Here is a 22,741-nt window from a genome sequence, read left to right as displayed (position 1 = left end):
GCAGGGTGAGCTGTATCTGTAGTGGCGTCCTGTCTATGTAAAGTAGCCTAAAGTCCGCCTTGTAGTCTGTCTCTGCAGCAGCAACCTGCTGACTGAACACCTCCTGCTCCACAGGCTTTGCTCCATTCAGGGCCACTATGAAACTAAACATCGACAAAACTCGGAACTAAATCAGCATTACAGTCGGTAAAATGTAGCAATGTTCAGAAATAATCTTTACTCATCTCATGCACGTGATGTTTGACTGGTTTCAGTGGTGGAAAGTAGCATTAGCTTAACTCAAGTACTCTACTAAAGCTACTTCACTTGAGTATGGATTTTATTTTGAAATGGGTTCTTTTGCCAACGATATGTTTGGACTATAGTGTCATCACTGCAGATTATTTGATGTATAACATAATGAGTTATGTTATTGGCCACTTGTAATATTAACACTGATAATAGTCATTATCCTCATCATTTCATATACCTCCTCACAAATACTAATACAATCATTTTGTGACAAATGATAAATTAATGTGTCTCATGTTGCTCAATTTGAAGGATTTTTGAAGACCCCCTTATCACTTAATCATCCCTTTAGATTTATCTTGGGCCTGGCAGCCTTATGACTTGTAACCACTGTCGTAAGGTTTATAAACTATGTTATTAAACTCCATTCATCTAGATGAGGTTGATAAAATAAAACACCTTTCAGTATAATTGTCTTAACAAAAACGTAATGCTTTAACTAAGATACTAAACACCTTAGTTAATGATATGGAAACATATGCAGTTATTTCAATTTTGATGTTTCGCAAGTGTAATTTATGCCAACATTTTGCCTAACCAACATATTGTTGCTAGTAAGAAGATAATAAACTGTCAAATTGTTTTATTGTAGTAAATCATCAATCCAATATTGATACATTAGTTCATTGGGTTTGTTCTACCTTCAAACTCCTTTATGTTCAATAACAGACATGTTTGCATGACTTGTATGTTTTATTATTTAAATGCACAAAATCCACAAAGCATACATAGAGTGTCTTGTGGGCGTGTTTGCAATAGTGCCCATCAGTGTCAGTTTGAACCTTTCTTAAACACACCTCCTCTTATTGTTCGAGGCACGTTTTCTTCATGAAAGCCAAAAAAGCATAATAATAATGCCCATCTAATTCTATAATAAAAACACACGTTTTGTTTAAAATAATACCTTAAGTGTCTGCTTTAATGGGCAACCACTGATAAATGACTTGTTCTAGTCTAATTATCTAATTACTAGATATATTAATATAAATAGAATATCATATTCAAAGCAACATAAATAGGATTACATACAGTAATTACAGTAATACAATTACAGTGGTTTCAAAGTAAAAACAAATACTGAGAATATATACAAATATAAAACATTATTACAAACGTTTTTTTTCCTGATAATGTTTGATGGCTCGAAATATTAATGAAGCTAAAATGTTATACACAAATATGTGTCGCTCAAACCGTGGGGGGCATTTTTGCAACTAACATAATGGATGGATAATTTAACATGTAAATATAGATTTGATCTAAATCTCACATAAGCAGAAATGAAAGGAATGTCTAATTAAAACGGTCCTAATATGTACAGTAGAGGGCGCAAGGAGACAAAGTTACACCAGATTTGGAAACAGCTTTTCATTGGTGGAGAGCTGTTTCTGGTGGAGAATGAAATGTGAGACTCTGATGAAATTCCTCTGTTTGGTGTTCCTTCATCTTTATCTCGCCTTAGCAATAAAGCTTCAGCCTCCTGGGTTTCATTATTGTGGACTTTATGCCATTCAACAACTCAGGGGGCCCTTCTGTTTCGTTTTTGAGGGGACTTCCACACCCTTCTGATCCACACACCAGCACTTGCGACGTTGCTTAGGTTGAGATGACATACACTGCTCAAACAGAGCAAACAGAAATATAGTTTTTCAGCTGGGAATACAACCACACATCTGTAGGAAAGGCTTTTTATTATTCCTCTTGTTTTGCAAACTCACCTGCTTCTTTCTGAAGAAACCACGCTTGTCACAGTTGGGTATGTAGATATAATCATCCTTCTTAAATACGTGGGCATCATGACCTTCGATAAGTGTAGTTATAGATTTACGACATGGATGCTGTAAGAGTTGAAAACACATGTGAGTGCCTGACTGAATTCATGTCTCAGCATTCTTTAGGTCAATCAGTAAAAATGATGTTGTTACCTCATCCGGATCCTCAGTAGATGCTGGAGCTAGGATCAAGTAGAGACAACACATTTAGCCTTGATCACTTCTTAAGTAAACACTTTAATCAAACAACAGTCATTCCATTCTCCACTACTTAACAACTTGAATGCACTTTACTCACAGTTATCTAATAGCAATAATTATACTAAAATTACTATTAGATGAAGTAAAACCCATCTTGAGAATCATTAGTTATACTGCGACCTTTGAGCCATAAAAACATCTCCTTTGCTGAAACTCGTTGTGTAAAAACATGTTTTTCTGTTCAAATGTCCTCGTCACTCCACTCTTAACTCTTCACAGGAATTTACTGAATGCTCACTTGTTGATCATTTGTGTCAAATCCTGACGAACTAATCAGCAAATGGTCAGTGTTGGTGAAACCCATACACCATGAACCTCACTTTCTTGAATCTCGTCTTACCTACTGTTGGGACACTTTCAGTCGGGCTGGTGCTGCTGGCGTTACTGCAGACCCCCCTGCCTTCCAGCAGGGCACGGAGGGGCCTCGCCTCATCCTCTGAAGGGGCACAACGCAGACCTTGGGCGCAGCTGAGAGTGTAAACCCCACATGCTTCTCCGATGGCCAGAGCGGTGGCATTTAAAGCTACGACCGGCTGACGCTGTGTGGACTTTGATTTGCAGGTGGCACATCCTCTGGACGGGGTGGTCAGTTGCACTGGGGACGACAGAGCCGGCTGGAGGAGTAGCAGCAACAGGATGTTTAAACACAGAAGCATATCACACTGGAAGTTGTCCACCAATAAGGTAACAGTCCTACAAATGTACTCGTTGTATCAGGACTTTTGATCCCTCTCTATCCTAAAGTAATCCCTCTGAAGTGTGCCTGTGTTTAGAAAGCTGGATAGTAATTCCCTCAAGCTCAGGCAAAGTGATAATGAGGCTGAGAGACAACACTGGCAGCAGCTTTTAAAGAGTCGAAACCAGTGGGAAAAGGTATGGGAGGGTACGTGATGGAGAATGTTAGTTTTCCCTCTTGTTTTCACACAGCTGAGCACACCCCGTTTCCTTGTATCCAAAACTCACTCACGCATGCTCATACCATTTGTTGTCTGTCATCCTGCAGGATAGTAATGTGTTTCTAAAACCACATAAATCACAAGTGTTTGCTATGTATGCTACTCCATTACTCTGCCTGCTCCCCACTGAGAGGATAATTTATTAACCGAGGAGACACTTTTATGTAACCAACCAATCACAGCTCAGCAGATGAGAAATTATCCGTTTAGGCTTTTAAATCATTGCTTTTCATCATAAAAAACAAACATCAATTTGAATTATGTAACCTGCATGTATGCAATGTAATACCACCAGTAGCTGTAGTTGAAATTACCTCAAGGAAAAGCACAAAATAAAATAAAGAAGCTAAGCCATCAGCATTTATTCAAGCACTGTCTTCACTGTAATTTTACAGTTGTACATTTCTCAAGTAAATAAAGTACTTTTTTCATATATTTATACACAAAAGGAAAAGTTATTTTATATATTAACGCTGTATATTTGATATACAAAACCTATAAGGGGAGTATGACAATGCAAACCTAGCTCCACCTTAACACTAATAAATATTATTTACAGTTCATGATTATTGTGACTCAACATTATACATTATTTAAAATGCATATAAATTCAGTACAAAAAACACAAATCATGACTAAACCTACTGGGGGGAAATGAATAATTTAAGCAGTGTTAAGTATTTAGTTGTTCAAAATGTTCATTCTTGTTTTGTTTTGACTTTAAATAGCAACCACTAAACAAACCTAGAGCGTGTTGACAGTCTGTGACGGCAGGGCTACAGATTGAGAGGAAAGGGCCGACACACAGAGAGGCTGAAGGAGTGCCACTCAATGCTGGATGACTAAGGCATTAATGGCCATGAGCAAAAAGTCCCACCCTGCAAATTCTTCTGAGTCACAAACAGATTAATTAGAAGACACAATCTCAGAACTTGTCATAAATGTCACTTAAAGTACACGTTAGACTACTTGATGTGAAAATATAATAACACTGTGAAACAACACATTTTCTCTCTCTGTCCCTTACTGTGTTTGGATGTATTAGGTATGGGTTTATGAATTCATGGATTTTCATTAATTTGATAAGGTATTGTGGATTTTTTTGGCAAAAAGAACACAATCCAAATTGTTATGAAGCTTTTGTAGCAGCTTCTTAATAAAAAAATGTGAAAATGTATTGATTAATTTTTTTTAATTTCTTTTTAGGATTAATATCATTATCACAACAAACAATTGAAGGAAAAAAATCTAATAAAATTGCCACATTGCATCACTTTTAGCAAAGTAGAAAACAATCCCTTTCTTTCACACTTGCACAACTGTATCTGTGAACTCGGTATCAGTCAAAAGGGATATGTGGAAATGTTTAACGATATATATAACGAATATTTTCAATCCTCGTTATTTTATCTAAAGATAACAACTTTGGCTACTCTGTGATTCTTGCCTTTCTAAAAGTATACAATTCTTCATTACATATGACTGTAAATACTCCGTATAGAGACTAACAGATACATTGTTATTTGTTTTAAAAAACAGTGGGATACCTATAGGAAAAGAAAACAATGTGGTACAGGTGCCTCTTTTTAGTACGTTTTTTCTTTCAAGTTGTGTGTGTAATGTTCGTGTAAATCATGTTAAACACAATCTGTACAACCTTTTGAAAGACTACAAAAACACACGGCAGTTCACAGGTTAAGGACACACTGTGTGTATGCTGTGATGTGATTGGTTGAGAGGGCGGGACTTCCGACGGCGCAGGTTGGACATAAAGTGACAGACTTCACCTCCTTAAAATTGGAAGAAAACCCGAAGGACGACGCATTACAAGTTATAAAACAGTAAGGAACAACATGAAACAAAGCGGGTGTGAATACCTTGTGTTTAACCTGAGATATAGTCCTGTTTACAGTACCTTATTAGCCTTAACGTCGTACCGCTGAAAGCAGCTAGCCGGCCAACCGAGTCCTGTCTGTAGTTTAGGAAATACAATGCTGCGTTTAGGGTCGACTCGTAAAACAAAACATCAGAGAAGTTTACACGTTACAAATAAAAATATAAGGTGATCGCTAGCATATTAGTTTATTTTACAAAAATATAATATCAGTTGGATCCTACACTATATTATAAATATGTTGTTATGGCTGTGAACTTGTTTTGAAAAGATGAAGGCCATTATTTCAAGGAACCGACATTTTTTTAAAGCACCGAAACTACTTGACTACTTACGTCAGTCTTTATAATACTACAGTCTCCTACCATACTACCGTCATAATATAATATACAGTCTATGAATAACCAGCGAAAACATCTTTTGCATTTAAATAATAATTAAAAAGGTCAAACAAAGCATACCATAATAAATGCTCCAGCGTTGAGCTGATGGGTAAAGTGATTAGTTGATGGACAGAAAAATTATCTTCAAATGTATTATATCCTCTTTTTTTTTCTTGTTTTAATGTTTAAAGGGATGGTCTATTTTGTTGGCCTTTATTGACTAAATGATGATACATTGTGAAACTAATAGTTAGATTAATTTCATTCTTAAAGGATTAGGTATTAAATTAATCTAATCTCTGTTTGCAGTCCTACATTATCAAGTGTTGGAAAACAGGTTTGCTGTTTTTCTGAGAGAAAAGGACCAGAAACACTGAGTCATAGTTTTGCTTTTACTCAAGCATTAGCAGATAAGCCAGTTTATCCTTCATCCTTTTTTTAAAGATCATTTTTAGGGTTTATTGCATTTATTTGACAGATGACAAAGTAGAAATGGGTGTAGAGAGTAGAAAACCTAAGACTTTACGGTTATGTGGCTTTAACCACCCAGCTACCAAAGTGCTGGGAGCCAGTCTATACTTGAGTCAGTTGGAGTTCATATGGGGTGGAAGACACCCAAGGGAGACACCTGACCATCATAGGGCTAATACAAACAAGGGATTCCCGTTCGTGCCTGTTGGCAGTGTACAATCACTGTCCAGGCCTTTGCTTGTCTCTGGAATGTGGGATTAAATGGAAATGGAAAAACACAAACACATCAACTCGTCACAGGCAAGGTTTGGCCTGAGGACCAACGTTGTCAGGCAACAGTGATAATCATGTTGTGGTTAAAGGATTTTCTTTGGTTTTAAGGAGGACCTGTGCTGTTTGTCTTAAAGCTATCCCTGTTCCTGACAAGCTTCTGTGGCTATAACAATTCACTGAACAAACGTCGGTGATTTGTTTGTGTCACAAAAAGAACTTGAGGCACAAATTGCCTACTTAACTTTTCTTTATGCAAATATCTAATGTTTAGAGCTGCAAAGATAAAAAGGCAAATTGTCGACTATAAAATTATTAGCCAACTAATTCCATTATACATTTACTCTTTTCATAATTTTCGGACATTTTATAGACTACTATCTAATCAAATAATCAACACACTGAACAAATTGAATAATATCATATATATAGCAATTATCTAAAGTTCAAATAGCTTCAACTTAATTGTATTGGTTTCAACCAACCAAATACAGTTATGTGACATTTGTTGTAGGGCTGCTCGATTATGGCAAAAATCATAATCTCGATTATTTGGGTCAATAATTGATATCACGATTATTAAAAACGATTATTCATTTACTTTGAAAACATCCATTTATTGAAAGAAGAAAAATTGAACAGTATGTTTTTAACAGTTGATTACCCTGAACTTTACGTAAAATTCAACTGAAAAACCAAAAAAAAAGAAGAAGAATAATCGTTTTATTTCGATTATGTTGTTTTCATAATCGTTGCAAGCCAAAATCGTAATTGCGATTAAAATACGATTTAATTGAGCAGCCCTAATTTGTTGACATAATACATTTAATTAAAGTCAACGTTTCAGTTTTTTCAGTCCAGATTTTTCAACAATGAAAAACACTAATCTTACTCGGGCTGCTTTTGTAATAATGTTCTCTAAATCAGTAAAACCTCTTTTGATTTGTTTTTCTGTGTGCCAGTTTGTAATGATTTTCAGACATGGACGACATAAACCTTCATTATCGCTTTCTGAACTGGAGGAGGCGAATTCGAGAAATTCGTGATGTGCGAGCGGTGCGTTACCGGGAGCGACTCAAAAGGATGCTGAGAGACGGAGACATACTCAGGTAACAGTGATGAGTACCAAGTGTGTGAGACACAGAATATGTTTGTGTTTTAGTTCCATATTTGATGCCAGAGCTTTTCCTTTGTTTGCTGAATCAGCATCACACTTTGTTTGCATTTTGCAAGTTAAGATTTTTTTTTTCTTCGTAGGTATCATGGGAATTCAGATGAAGTTGGCTGTTTTGTGGCGGCCAGGCCATTGTCCAGAAGAAATCGCTATTTTGAAGTAAGGCTTCACATTGTGTCTTACATGACTTTAGCTCTTCCACATGATGTTGGGTTTAGCTCAAATAGATTTCAAAACAAAAATAAATGTAATTTTGTTGGTAAAAACATTGCAGTGTGTTAGAAACTGTCAGCATTTCATTTCCTGGGACTAGAAAGTGCATTCAACATTGTTGTACAGAAACTGTCACAGCAGTGAAGAAGATACATATTTATGCAGCATACATTTTTTACAATAGTTTTAGGACACAGCCCTTGTTTTGTGTTGATAACAGGAGAGTTGGCAGCAAATTGTGTCTGACTGCTTTCTTTCATCTTAATGAGCCTTACCGTAAAATAATTCTCAATAACTCCTTGGAACAGCATTGTTCATGAGAAACAACGTTTTTCATATTGGAAACACATGTGTTGCGTCACTTGAAAGCTCTTTCTACACTCACACCAGGAGTGAAATGTGTGCCAAAACCATTTACCCCAAAGTCAGGAGCATTAAGCTGTGCATCGTGAACTTCTTCAAACACTTTAATGACACACTGTTCAGTCAACTCACAATGTGCATGTATTTTAATCACATCATTGTAATTGTAAAACCTTTGTGACTGTGAAGAGACAACAATATATGTTTAGATCAAAGAGGAGACCAAGCAGAAAGAGTTTTAGTCATCCAGATATTCAGTACATTGATTCATCAGCCACATTTCATGCTCTGTTTTTCTGCTGTAAGTTCAGTAACATAGTTTCACTTCATACAGAGGGTGTTCTAAGCCCTACACACTTGCCTTCAAGCTCTTCACCTACTAGGGCTGAACGAAAAATCGATTTTAAATCGAAATCGCGATTTTAAATGATGCGATTTTATTTGTTTGTCAGTCATCCACACCAATCAGAAGTGCTCTGCTCCACATGTACCACCCATTGTTAACCAATCAGAAGTGGCCCATGATAGCAATCGCAATATTTGTCAGAAAAATCGCAATTAGATTTATTTCCCAAAATCGTGCAGCCCTATCACCTACGCATGACATATCTCATTCACAATGATCATAAGGGCATGTTTTGAACTTGAAACTCTATGTACATGTTTTAAAAGACCATTCCTTGAATTCAGACGGAGGCAGACAAAAACATCCGTCATGTCTCTAGTCTGAAACAATCGATTCTGAAGGCGGAATAAACAGTACAGCTGATGCTGGCAGATCTTTCTAGCTGTAGCTAATTAAGATAATGTAAGTTTAAACATCTTTGACCTGTAAGCCTCTGTTTATAGCTGACTTGTTTCAATATGAAAATATTTACTTAATGGCTGCATGCAGGATATTGTGCTGAATGCTATCAACAAGTCTTAGTCACCTGGGGGCAGATTGTTATTTGTAAGCAGCGTCAGCCAGTATGAAGTGTCAGTACTAACTAACACAGCTGCTTCATACATATATTTGTATATATGAGTCAGTGATGGTAGCTAGGTGACTTGCTGGATGTACCGCCTTCATCCTATACGTGGGACCCTGACAAACTGGTTTCACAAAGCCAAAATAATATGCAGCTCTTTACAAATCCTGTGCTGTGTTTTTTTGCGAATGTTGATAGTCTAGACACTATAGTTCAAAAACAGCCCAGCACAGTGACTGTTTCTCAGGATAAACCACGTTGAAACTTGCCCAACACACAAACACATCCTGCCCCGGTCTGACGTGTAGTGAAGCACTAACTAGCCCACTCAGCCTTTATTCTTGCATATTCTACATCATTGTGACTCACTTTGTGGGAGTCACGTAGGAGGAGGGAAAAGCTTTCTGCGTAAATGGATATAGAAGCTAATAAATCATAGTTAAGAAGTTGCTGGTAGATCTGAGGGTAGATTTTAGGGTTCGGCTGCATGTTCATCTGGGAAAGAACTTCAACGTTTCCTCTGCTCTTTGCCCTGTCCAGCAGCGCTCCGATGTCCGGCTCCCCAGGGAGGAGGTCATGTGGCCACTATTCAGTTATGATAACAATGCTTAAGGCCAGCTCTTTACTTCAGGGTTTTCACTTTGAACAAACATGCCGTTTTTGAGAGGCCATATCATTTTAAGTTGACTTGGAAATTACATGATATAAAAAGAGAAGTCATGCTAACTCAACAGCAAGTTGTCTCGGGGTGTGCTGAAGGAGCAGAAACCGAAAGCATTTCTAGCATATATACGAAGCAGCCAAGTGGACATTTTGTAACCCTTAAGTTGCCTCCTTCCATAATGTGTATACAACTAGGAGGTAGTCAGTTCACCACTTTAACTGAGATGTCTCAACAACTATGGGATGGATTGTAATTCTATTTTAAACGCACACCATTGGTCTGCAGAGAATAATTTCTTCTGGCTTTGGGGAACCCCCGACACCATTAGCAGCACCGGCATCACAAATATATTTGTCTCCCATCAGCCTTACCTGTACTTAAGTGTGTTAGAAAGAGTATATTTGCTTATTCATCGTTATACCAGCAGCGTAGCCCTTTCATTAAGAGCCTGCTAGAATTAGCATTTAGCTCAATGATCAAGATTCAGCTCTTAGTCTTGTTTTTTACAATCAAATGCCGTATTAGCTTAATAAACAGGATGACTTTATCTGTTTATTTGTGAACATAAGATACACGTTCTGTGCATGTTTCTAAATTTGTATTTCATTGGCTGAATCACCGATACTGTATGACCACATCTAACAAAAGAAATACAAAGAAAGAAGATGTCTGATCAAAAAAAGAAAGAAAATAATCTGCGTCCTCCACCCTCCCTTCATACTCCTCCTCAGTCCTTTTCTTCTGGCTTAACAAGGTTTGCTCTGCTTATGCACAATAGAAACAGCCTCCCACACATTATGTGTAACCAGTAGTTCATGACCTGTTGTTTTGGATGTAAAAAGAGCTGCTTTTGAATTCATGATTGACGTCCTAATATGTGTAAGAACAATGTGTACGACCCCTCACATCATTGAGAAGGTAAATTGGCGCATCCTCAAGATAATCTGTTTTTTTGGAGTCCCTAACAAGAATCAAACCACCTCGGGAAGTGTGATTTTTAACTGCAGTTTCTCTGAGATAATTCAACCTGTGGTGTGTTCAGGTGACCATCGTCGACACAGGAGTGAGGGGAATGATCGCGGTGGGCTTGGTGCCTCAGCTCTACAAGCTGGACCATCAGCCGGGCTGGCTCCCCCACTCTGTGGCCTTTCATGCTGATGACGGCAAGTATGTGATATTACACATTTGTTCTTATTATACAGGTGGACTTTATTCTAGGAAATAATATAATGGCTGGTCATTTTTATTAGGAGTAGGGAAATGTTGATACATCTGACTATTGCAATATTTAAAAAACATTGTATCACTGCATCTGATGAAATATTAAATACGTATTTCTGGTTTTCTAGTCTCTAAATTGGCAACATCTGAAACTCTTGAGCCTTCCCTTCTTGTCTTTCCGCAGATTGTACAATGGCAACACTGTAGGACAGCAGTTTGGTCCAAAATGCTGCAGAGGAGACAGAATCGGCTGTGGCGTATCTCTGGACTCTGATGATGGACAGCTCACTGTGTTTTTTACAAAGAATGGCAAAGAGGTAAGTGCTACTTCACCCTGGAATGATTCCCCTCATACAGAATGTATTCAGCCGTTACACATTTATATATTAATGTATTCAGAGTTCAAAGCTAAAACTGTTTGTGCCTGTGTGCCTAGGTCGGCAGTGTGGAGATCCCAGCCTCTCCTGAGGCTTTTTACCCCGCTGTGGGGATGCACTCTTTGGGGGAAGAAGTTCTGCTGGACCTGAACGCTGAGTGGGGGGTGGAGGAGGATGATGGGCAGATGATTGTGGATAGTCATGAAGAGGACTGGAGCCGTCTCCATGACGTCAAGGTGACCGGCACGGTAAGTGTTGCTGAGAAAATTGACATCATTTTTATCATTTCTACTGTGAGCAGGTCTGCCACTCAGTGACATACGAGCACAGGAACAGGGCAATTTAAAACACATATCTTCTTGCCAGAAGTGCGTTTACTAATGTATTCATTACTGAAATATGTAAGCACTACAACATGAGTGATGTTATAAATAGCAATATACAGATTTCATACATTTAAATCTTTAAATATGTACTAACATAGGATAAGTGGAGTTAGAGAATGTAATAGTAGGCGTAATGTACAAACAATAAAACAGTATAAAAGACATGGACAGTTACTTTTTATGTACAGTAACAATAATGAAAGTGTTTATGGTTCAGTCAGTGCAAGCGGGGTAGTGCTAATGACATGTTTGGTAAGTATGAATGATGCAAAAACATGTAAATAAACGAATAAAATAAATGTGTGCTGTGGTAAGTGCAACGTTGCTTTTGGAGAGGTAAGTGTTTCTCTGGCCATCATGTCCAGGACCCGAGACACACAGATGTACCAAGTCCAACGCTGTCTATTCACTTGACTCTATTCAAAATGGTTGGTTTATTTAAATAACACTAAAAAGGATTGTCCATATTTACGATCAATAAGGCAAAGTGCAAACACCTAGATGACAAACCCTTAAGTCTCAGATAATCAATATAGAAATAGACGTAATAATTATCTTTTGCTAGATACCTGATAAGAGGAACAGCAGATACAGTATTCACTGTTTGTTTCTCCCTGTCTCTCTGCGGGGGACTCCACCCTCCCTGTCTCTCTGCGGGGGACTCCACCCTCCCGGTCTCTCTGCGGGGGACTCCAACCTCCCGGTCTCTCTGCGGGGGACTCCACCCTCCCTGTGACGGCAGGCCTGCAGTGTTTGTGTCTGACTCAGGACATATTACGCACAAAACCTGAATAGGATGGGAGGGGCTCGCGGCTCACTAGCCTTCAGGCAGTACCTTTATGCCACCCGCACATTTAATGATCCTTTATTAGTACCAATGTGGCCCTGTCCTGTATGAATGCAGGGCTGAGCTCCCCTGCAGCGCATCAATTACACAGGAAAGCTGTCAGGACACAAATGAAAAGGGTTATTAATAAAGACGGATTGGTGCTTTTCTGTGGAATAGCTCCTGAGAGTCAGAGCTGTTTGCTTTGATGTTTTAATTGTGACGTTTAAGTTTTTGGATTACAGTTTGATGTGTTTCTATTATCAAACAATCTCTGTTTCTGGGTTTCTTCATCTACTTGCATATGCACTGGAGCGCCTGTGTACCTCACGAGGCTGTGCTGACTGCCAGAAAGAGATTAAGAGGACACAAGCAATCTGAATGTCCTCTTTCCAAGGAGCCTGCTGCTTCTAAATGATAGAGGAGTGAGTTTAACGTTGCTAATCGATAACCATGGTAGTAATTAGATGTTGGCCCTCGACTCTCAAATATGTTTCCTAGCTTTTTATCTTCAGCCAGTTGTATTGCGTTCCCTTGTGTTCAGCTACTGCTCTGATAACATTTGAGAAGGTCACTCTGGAAATTGACCCAGTTTTCCTGCTGTTGATGTTATCCTCTGCTGCTTGTAGTAAACAGTAATGTTATCTTCTTGGCTTTCCTTACCCAAACAGTTTGGAGCAGTCAGTGATGACTAATCCAAATCCTGACCCCTTTTTCTTTGAGGACAGGAAGTATTGCATGCAACAGCATAATTGAGTAATTAAACACGTTCTTTCATCTTATGTAGCTAATGTCTCTTTCAGCATGAGAGGAAGGCAGCAGTGCACATCAGACAAGCTAACACTAGCTAGTGACGGGGCCGAACTCAGGAGTCATTATAATAATTGAATACATTCTTCCTCCAGTTGTATTGACATGCCTAAGTATACAGTTGGTGTAACATCCTGCTTGACAATAGTTAGGTAGTGTTTACGCTTATTTATGTAAATAGTAAGAAGACCCAGATGATTGTGAGGTTAAATGGGGCAAGACTTCTGCTCTCTATGTGGGACAGATGCACTGCTTAAAGCAAGCCTCTGTGACTCTGTGAACAAAAGCTATTGAGGCCACAAGTGACACATATGATACGGTGCTTTATGTGAAACAAATCAAATCGCATTATACTTATACAGACAATTATTACAAATCACCAGTGTTGGGACTAACGCGTTACAAGTAACTAACGTTACTTTTGGCAGTAACTAGTACGCTAACGCATTACTTTGTATATTCAGTAACTCAGTCACCGTTACTACATGGTGCGTTACTCCGTTACTGCGTTAGTTTTTTTATATAGTCAACAGCCAGGCGAACAGAGATGAGAACTGTACTTAAGTACTTGAGTAAATGTACTTAGATACTTCCTGTGTCACATGCGGAGACGGGCTGTGGGCGTGTTTGTGTTGTTTACTAACAAGACTATCGTGGCGGCGGCGGAGCTCAAGTCTAGTTTCTCCACCTGGAGATATTCTCACTATTTCACTTTTGTCGAGCACAAAGAAAATAACGTTTTAGTTAAATGTGAGTTGTGTCTTGGCGGGTCAAAGATCCTATCTACTGCCCAAACCAGTAATTCAAATATCTTAAAACATCTGCAAAAACAACATGCTGGGACGAAGCTAGTAGCTAAGACCACAGAGACTCAGCCGACGCCACTCCACCTCCACCTAAGCAACAGCGGCTGGATTTTAACCAAAGGACTGTTATCCAGGGAAAAGTCGATAAAGCCATTGCACGGTATGTTGTAGAACACATGCAGGCTATTGCTACAGTGGAGTCACCCGCTTTCAGGGAGCTAGTTAGCATGATAGCATGTCCGGGCGGCACACGGCATATGGGACGGAAAACTTTTTTCAACTACCTGGAGAAAGAATATACAAAAATGGAAAGCCAGCTAATATCGATGCAATCCAGATTGCATATAATGCATGTCAAGTTGATCAACAGATTGTATTATTCTCCAATGCAATAACAGTACTGAAAGGAAGGCTATAAGGGCATTAATGGGAGACCTTTTTTCAAGAAACTAAAACGTTACTTTTCACAGTAACGCATTACTTTTGGGTGTAAGTAACTGAGTTACTTTTGACATGAAGTAACTAGTAATGGTAACTAGTTACTGGTTTTCAGTAACTAGCACAACACTGCAAATCACCCATTTGTTCAAAAATGATGTAACAGTCACACAAGTACAGTAACACAGACAAACAAAATTGTCATAAAATAAGCTTATTGATGCATTTATGTTAGATATGTATCTCTTTCATTAGCCACCAACATACGTTCATACTAGACTAAATTAGGCTGTAGAACTAAGTGTATTGGATTCATCAAGGATGTGCTTTATTACTTATGAGTCAATGATTTTTATTTATTTTTTTCTAAGACGAATATAGTCATGAGTACACAACACTGACATTTGATCATCCTTCATAGTAATTGTGGCTAAGACATAATGTATGCAGTGACAACCAATTTGGCAAGAGAGTGTATTTATTTACACATTAAGAAGCGCAATAAGGAACAATAGATTTGATTTGCTGTCATTGTTATGGCCACCTCTAATATTCCCTTTTTTTGCTTCAGCTCTTTTGGTCTTGATCCTCTCACAAGAAGATGATCTGTCTCCAGATCAGATGTTCTGTGCCGAGCAGGTTACTGTATGTGTTGTTTCCACAGCTGCTGGAGTACATGGGTAAGGGGAAGAGCATCGTGGACGTGGGCTTGGCTCAGGCCCGGCGGCCCCTCAACACGCGCTTCCACTACTACGAGCTGGAGATCACAGACCCTGGAGAGAAGTGCTACATTGCCCTGGGACTGGCACGCAGGGTAACAGTCTCACTCATAACACTACTGATCACACATGTCTTTATCACATGTCTTTACACACCATATCACTTTTTCCCCACACTCTGCTGGTTTTCTGTCAGTAAAGAAAACGTCTCTCCCCCCCCCCCTCTCACCGCGTCATCGCGTTTCCTCATGTGCACCACTGCTCTCACTGTTTCCAGTCTAAGTGATGGATGACCGAAAGAGGAAAAGCTAACAACTGAATAAATATTGTCTCATTTTACCCCTGCATCTGATCTTCCATAGAAAGCAGGTTGTTCCATTTACATGCTAATCTACCATGTCGACTACAACACTGCAGTCAGGTTCATGAGAGGTTATTGAAAAGATGCGAGGAGAATATCTGATCTTAGCTCGCTTTGTTCCAGCTTTAGAAAAGAATAAAAAGGAATTCAAAGTATGCAGGAGTTCCTCAGGCTAAGCAATTAAAGGTTTAATCCTAATTAACGAGGTGATATTAAATCATAAAAGATAACGGCAAGCACTGATCCGTATTTTGTAAATAAATTAGGACTGAGAGAAGACTTGTTGAAGGACATGAAGCTTCCTCCGACTCCTCGCCAGTCGTCTGTGCACGCAGCGCCCTTTGGTCACACTCGGTGGAGAATAGAGCTTTGTCATTTCGCTGATTGTTTCCCATGAAGTGTATTTCTCAACGTGTCTGCGGTTTTGGAGGAGCATTGTAAATCCTTCAAATGGGCATTCCTGAGGTTACGTTCTGTATCCCCCCCCCCCGTCAACCCATGCAAGATGCACCAGTATGCTGATGGGAAGCATTACCTCTCGCTGCAGAAATCAAAACAAAGGTGTCTCTTTGGCTCGTGGTAACCATGGCGGTAACACATGCTTCACGTTTTCAATTTGCTCAACGGTTGCTTATAGTGGATGAAGAAGCATTTGCTGTCAGTGCATTCCTTTTCTCTTTTGTTGCTCCAGGCGAAAGGCTTATTTTCTTCTACGCACCTTATCTATTTAATTATATGGTTTTGCTTCAGTCTTGTCTTCTCATGCTTTATCTCACCTGTTGCTGTGCTCATCATCATATCAGTGCACTTCTCTCAAGGGCTTATATGGTTACTTCTCACTGTAAGGTGTCATCTGTTTTATTACAGGAAATCCAATTCAAGAATCCCTCCCTGAAAGTTGCCGCAGATGATTTAGTTTGTCCATCAATCCCTCTGTAAATGACACTTTCCCAAAGCTAGATACAAAGTGTCTAGCTCTATTTGAAGAAGCAAATAGTTGTCTGGACAGGAATAGGTTAGGGGTCTTAAATGGAAATGATGTTCTCCTTCTCCACTTACTGGGAATAAACAAGTGCAGTGAGCAGACTTCTCAACGTTCTGCATGGATTCTGCACCGTAAACACAGACTCACAGTTATTGATGTTTTATTTAAGCTGCCTGGGCCTCTGAGCAATTTTCAGTTACAAATCACTTTGGTAGCCAACCCAATGAACTGTGTTATGGTAGTGATTAATAAGGGAACCAATAGATGACATTTTTTTCTGCAGCTTGTCCAATATGTCAATATAATTAGGTAAAACTCCTCAAGATAATAATCAAAAATACCTTTGTTGAGATATCCCAATCAAAATATGTATTACCTAAAGACATTATATTGACATATTATATTCACAATTGCTATCAACTAACCTCACAGCACAGTTGTCATGTCTCTCTGCACCTGGGTTCCTAACCTCCTGACACCTCAGTCTAAACCATAGGTCTAAACCAGGGGTGCCCAACCTTTTTTGAACCGAGAGCTACTTTTAAAGTTGCCAGTCTGCTGAGATCTACCAGTCCAAATAGAGAGGCGTAGCCATTACTGACAGCCTACTACCAGGTAAATACACACTTCTACTTGAATAAAACTGACCTTTGTACGATTAATACTTCATAAAATACTGCAGATCCTTTATCTTACCTCTTTCTAATCTACACACATACAAGTATTTAACTGAAGTTACACAACAGTGTTGTTGATACAGAGTTGGAGTTTATTCACACGTCACTACAGTGGGTAATGTTTTCAAGAAACATTGAACAGTGCTGCCACATATGACACAGGAAAAGAAGAAAATACTCTGAACCCTTTCTTTGCCATTATATAAAAATAGTGTTGCTACAAAAGTATAAATTAGGCTTACTAATAAGACAACTCAGATCTGAAGCTACACAGGAATCTGCTGCAACAGTGCAATAAAAAAGACGAAATTATTAGAATCAAACCCTTTTTTTGTTGCATTTTAGTAAATTATAAAAAGAAATGCCTTTTTAAAATAGGATGCAAGCAACACTAGTTTCTTAACCTGAATTGATAATAGACTATAATCAATTTAAGTTTGCATTCTTATACCATTTTGTACAATAATTATAATGAATAAGTTCAAACAAACTAAAACTTACAGCCGATTAATAACGGTATCTAACTTGAGTTTTTATTATATCAAAAACCTGTTGAAATGCTACTGTTATTTTTACTGTCCCCCAAAAGCACGTTGGCAGCCTCCAGGAAAGCTTCTTTCACAACTTCGCCGTCTTTGAAAGACTTCATGTGTTTCGCAAGAACGTGACTGACACGATAAGATGCTATGGTAGCAGCCTTGCTCTTGTTGTTGGGCCTGGTGAAAATGGACTGCTGTGCATTTAGCTGTCCTTTCAGGCCCCTCCCCTTTTGGAGCGTAGGGCAGAATTAGGAGGGAATTCCGTCTCGTAGCGTTTGTGCACTGTTTTGAAATGCCGCTCCTAAATTACCCTTCTTCGATAAAGCCACGCTCGCATTGCAGATGAGACAGATGGACTTTGAATTGGAATATATACAAAAATAATCATCCTCCCACTCGGAGTGAAAATTATATATTTTGGGCTTTTTTGCTTCAGCCATAATTGCGGTCTTGTGTGTGTGCGGACTGTCACTCCTGTTGACACGGACAACATCAGCGAAATAGTGCCCACTGCCCAACAGCCACGCCCAGACACATGGGGTCACGCCGGCCAATCACAAAGCTTTGATGCGTTCAAGTACATTATTCTGGCACAGGAAGATTATGTTATAGGACATTAACGATAAAACAGAATATTGTTGTTCTATTTTTAGACACATCTCGCGATCGACTGGGAATCTCCCTGCGATCGACTGGTTGGGCACCCCTGGTCTAAACACTGACATTTGCTGGATGCCAAAAGCTACAAACAATGTTTGTTATTCATGAAGCAAAATCTTGTTTTGAAGTTTGAGTCTGTCTCCCCAATTCAATACAAAAATATAGAGAGGGAAAGAAACTTGAGGGTGTGCTTATCGATCTTAAGATGTCTCTTTCTCCTTTGTCTCACAGGACTACCCCAAAAACAGACATCCAGGCTGGAGCAGAGGGTCTATAGCCTATCATGCAGGTCAGTGCCGTCGTGATGGTGCATGTCGATCCGTCAATGTGATAGTTCTGCATTCAAATTAAAACCGTATTAAACTGCCATTGTCATTGTGGTCAGTGTAAGTGTTACATATCCTTTCTTATGTTTCGTACTGTACACATTACCGGTTAGCAATCACTAAGAGCACCAACTTGTCTCATGTTTCTGGCAATAATATAAGCTGCATATGTATTATTTATTGGTTGCCATGCCAGTTATAATTGAATATGTAAAAGCTGTCTTCCACCAGCCAAAAAAGTGTATTTCAGAAAAGAGTTCCCAATGAACTTGTGAGTGTAATTGCTCCAACTGAATGTTTGTTCTTCCCTGGGTTTCGCCTTGGTTTCCTCTTGTTGCTCTGGTTTCATCCCACAGCAGGTCAGACCAACTGGAAACTTTCAAATGCCTGCAGGGCTGAGTGAGAATGAGTTTGTCTGTCTGTAGTTGTCTGAGCACGACCAGTGGCTCGGAAAACAAATGGACGGATATTAGTTTACACTGCTCCACCCAACAGAAAGATGTTGTTAGCCGAGGCAGATGTTGTCTTGTGTCTTGAGTGTATCACGCCCACACGCATGTGACACGAAGCACTGATCGACGCCCCTGTTGTTCTTCGCAGATGATGGAAAGTTGTTCCAGGGCAGCGGGGTCGGGGGCGCGTTTGGCCCGCGCTGCTTTGAAGGGGATATCATGGGCTGTGGGATCATGTTTCCACGTGACTACAGCCTGGACGCTGGAGGTGAAAGTCTTCATAATGTTTCCAAAAGCACTGTGCCTCAGCATGTACGACCTCTTATAAGCTTTCTTTCTATATCTCTGTCTGGGTTCTCTCAGATGACGTAGATGATTGGGACTTTGACGTTATTCCCAAACCCAGTGAAGTTCAGAATGATCTGTATGCAAACAATGAAGAAGAGGAGGAGGAGGAGGAGGAGGGAGAAGATTTGGAGGGGAGGAAGGTCACGGTAAGATTATTTCAAGAAGACTATAAAATAGGGACTCTTAAATCCTTCAGAACCAGGTTAAAAGCCAAGTAGGTTTACACATGCAAGGAATGTGCTTTGGTGTATACATAAACACAGTCAGGAAAAAAGTATAAGAATACTGTATACATTTAAAAATTAAGTGTACAAATATTCATATTATCCCCTTGTGTTTAACAGGTGTTCTTCACCAGAAATGGAAAGGTGGTGGGCCGGAGGGATGTGGCCTTACCTGTGGGAGGCTTGTACCCCACCATAGGCATGATGAGCACTGGGGAGAAGGTCAAAGTGGACCTGCACCCCCTCAGTGGCTGAGTAGAGAGGAGAAAAAACTGCGGAGAAATCAGAGCATGGACGAATAATTGAGCTCTGGTACATTTTTGGAGATCAGATACTAAATAATACCTCAACATCAAAATGCTCCAAGATGTGACTTGAAGAGTCCAGTGTAGAAGTGACTGTGGCTCATGCTGTAAGAATGATCAACATAATGTATGTTAATTTTACATGCGTGCCTTTTATAATTCATGTTTTTCAGAAAATCCAGTGGTTTGCATAGGGAAAACGTTTCTCATCACTATGAATAAAGTTCATAGAATGCCAAAGAAAGGGTCACACCAGAATGAATGTTAAAATCCAATCAGAGCAAATGCCAGCCAACAAGTGAACCCTCTTATCAGCAATAGATATGTGACAGCAGGCTGAGACACACTGCTCATCACCGGAGGTCTGCTGTACCTCCTATCAACGGTGTGTTACTGACACTCAGTGGTGGGAGGGAGACATGCTCACATAGTCTTCCAAACGAAAGAAGTAGTGCACTGAATGAACAGTGCCTTTACTTAAATCTGCTGCTTTACACGTGTGAGTTCATATTCTGACATGGACTCATTACGCCATGTTTAGTGCAAACCTGCAATAGGAATAATGGGATGATTACATTTCCAAACATGTTGCTGAAGCTAAATCCAAAACAGTTGAATTGTCCTGTTGGGGGAAGCAGTTTGAAAAGCTGAATTCTAAATTAGGATTGTTTTAATATCATGACTTGCTTTTGTCCTCTTTTAATATATGATGTTAACCAGGATGTAATGTAATCCAAATCCTATGCTGGACATAATCACTCCAAAGTCTTTAGGAGAAACATGCGTGTCTAAAAGATGCAAAAAATAAACCAAAATTCATTTTTTTCCCATTTATCTCGCGGTTTACCTTAAACTCCCGACAAACCAAGAGTAAAACTGATCTCTATATCTAAGTTAACATAGTAATGATGGATACAATGGAACCTCATCGTTAGGGTTTAAGGGGAAACTAAGTTGTCTCAGACTATTAAACTCTCTCACGACTAAACATGGTATTTCAAGAGATTTGAATGTTGTAAATGAAGCCATACTGTAATATGTGCTGCTCTCAGGTATATTTGAAAATCCAAATTCACATACCTTGTCTTTCCTGGTTATTTTTGTGATGTTGCTGTATGTTCAAGTCAACCATTGATTGTCACAAGCCTGTATTTCTTTTAACAACTGTGCCTATTTTCCTTATAAATCTTATCTTTTTGACATTGAAGACTGTTAAAGGAGAATTTGTGATCCCCTCCCCAACTCCAAGTAAATGCTAAATGTTCCTATTGTTTTATTTTTGCGACAACATTTTGCACACCTACTTTGATTTCTGTGATGCAATTGGAAGTTATTCATGCAAATATAACAGGCTGTTAAAACTAGCTGTATATCATGGTTATAATAAACACATGTAGTACTTCTTTAGGCCTAAAAGCCTGACTGCTGTTAAAGGCTTGACCTAATGAGCAAAGTGCCTTGTTTAATATTCCATACGAGTGCTGGAAATGTCACATTATCGGATGCATGTTGCATAAATAAGGAAAGATTGCATCCATGAAGTATCTTCCTGGTCAGCAAGACAATTTAAAGGCTGTTGCTCATGTGATGCTCAACTGCTGCTAAGTGTGTGCCGAGGGAACGGTCTGCACATCATTATGTCAGCCGTACTGTAGAGGGGTGTTCTGTGTTTGTTATTCACTTTTTATTGTCATCGTCCACATTTGTGTTAGTGGTCATCTTATCATGGGAGCTAATGATGGGCGTCTGCTGCTGTTGGACGCATCAACTCACGTTTAATGTTTAGCCCCACTTTATATTTTATTTAATGAATCATGAATGAAGTTTATTATCACTCTTTCTCAGTCCAGCCCTTGTGTAAATCCTGTAATGTTTTTTCATTTCTTCTTGACTTTTATGGTCCTCCTTGTCTCTTTTCCCTTAAAGCAGTGCTTCTCAAAGTGTGGTCCGCGGACCACTGGTGGTCCGTGAGTGCCCCCTAGTGGTCCGTGAGTATATTGGTAAAATTTCACATTTGAAAGAAATACATTTATTTAAGTTTTTCGCACTCTCGCGGGAATATCTCCGCAATGGAACGAGCTTAAGTTTCACTTTCGATTGCATGATATAGCCCAGATAAACACCTTCATCGCACATGTTGCCACTTGTTTGTACCATTTTCAGGCGATTTGTAAAAAACGATGTGTTTTGGGATATTTGTGGAGTTAGGTGGTCCGCGAGTGTTTTTTTATTGGTTGGGTGGTCCTTGGTATGAAAACGTTTGAGAAACACTGCCTTAAAGCAATCGGGTAAACTGCCAAAAATCATTTAAAATAAAACAATATTCACACCCTGCTTTGGCCTTTTCTTTTGCATCAAGTTTAATATAAATGACATTGGACATTTACTGACCTAAAATGCTAATGAGATCATCTTAGATGTCTTTTAAAATGCAGAACGGATATTTGAATCGCTAAATTATTTATGTATGATGAATCTTTCTTCCCTGAACTGCATGGTCGGACCGGAGTTAAATTATCACCGTAATTATTGTCTTACAATAATAGAGCAGGTGCCTCTATTTAGGTTTTTTAAGAAGTGATGACCCTAAAGCTGTTC

At 39.2% G+C, this 22,741-nt stretch overlaps 2 protein-coding genes across 3 annotated transcripts; one reads left to right on the top strand and one right to left on the bottom strand.

The window, feature by feature from the left end:
- Positions 1–965: 965 nt before the first annotated feature.
- LOC117534188 (insulin-like growth factor-binding protein 6) lies at positions 966–3,750 on the bottom strand. The gene is made up of 4 exons (XM_034198330.1): positions 2,665–3,750; positions 2,217–2,245; positions 2,010–2,129; positions 966–1,907 (listed from the first exon to the last, which is right to left on the bottom strand). The coding sequence occupies exons 1-4, from the start codon at positions 2,978–2,980 to the stop codon at positions 1,803–1,805; spliced, it is 570 nt and encodes a 189-aa protein (XP_034054221.1). The 5' UTR covers positions 2,981–3,750; the 3' UTR covers positions 966–1,802.
- LOC117534186 (SPRY domain-containing protein 3-like) lies at positions 1,748–22,477 on the top strand. Of its 2 annotated transcripts, none has more exons than XM_034198327.1 (13): positions 1,748–2,047; positions 2,886–3,008; positions 4,968–5,121; positions 7,261–7,407; positions 7,556–7,631; positions 10,726–10,850; positions 11,089–11,221; positions 11,341–11,529; positions 15,212–15,361; positions 18,720–18,777; positions 19,415–19,534; positions 19,630–19,760; positions 19,959–22,477. In XM_034198327.1, the coding sequence occupies exons 4-13, from the start codon at positions 7,280–7,282 to the stop codon at positions 20,091–20,093; spliced, it is 1,245 nt and encodes a 414-aa protein (XP_034054218.1). In that variant the 5' UTR covers positions 1,748–2,047; positions 2,886–3,008; positions 4,968–5,121; positions 7,261–7,279; the 3' UTR covers positions 20,094–22,477. The 2 variants fall into 2 exon arrangements, with proteins under 2 accessions (XP_034054218.1, XP_034054219.1); XM_034198328.1 differs by lacking the exon at positions 1,748–2,047 and adding an exon at positions 2,677–2,800.
- The last annotated feature ends 264 nt before the right edge of the window (positions 22,478–22,741 follow it).

This window comes from Gymnodraco acuticeps, unplaced genomic scaffold (assembly GCF_902827175.1).
Source record: "Gymnodraco acuticeps unplaced genomic scaffold, fGymAcu1.1, whole genome shotgun sequence".
In the NCBI taxonomy this organism is placed as follows: Eukaryota; Metazoa; Chordata; class Actinopteri; order Perciformes; family Bathydraconidae; genus Gymnodraco; species Gymnodraco acuticeps.
Note: the sequence above shows the minus strand (reverse complement) of the source record. Positions and strands in the feature narration are given on the sequence as shown.

Coding starts and splice junctions, on each gene's coding strand:
- LOC117534188 (XM_034198330.1), bottom strand. CDS start 2,980: ATGCTTCTGTGTTTAAACATCCTGTTGCTGCTACTCCTCCAGCCGGCT. Junction 2,130..2,216: donor CTACTGAGGATCCGGATGAG/GTAACAACATCA, acceptor CAACTCTTACAG/CATCCATGTCGTAAATCTAT. Junction 1,908..2,009: donor GTTTCTTCAGAAAGAAGCAG/GTGAGTTTGCAA, acceptor CTGTTTGAGCAG/TGTATGTCATCTCAACCTAA.
- LOC117534186 (XM_034198327.1), top strand. CDS start 7,280: ATGGACGACATAAACCTTCATTATCGCTTTCTGAACTGGAGGAGGCGA. Junction 11,222..11,340: donor TTACAAAGAATGGCAAAGAG/GTAAGTGCTACT, acceptor CTGTGTGCCTAG/GTCGGCAGTGTGGAGATCCC. Junction 19,535..19,629: donor CTACAGCCTGGACGCTGGAG/GTGAAAGTCTTC, acceptor GGGTTCTCTCAG/ATGACGTAGATGATTGGGAC.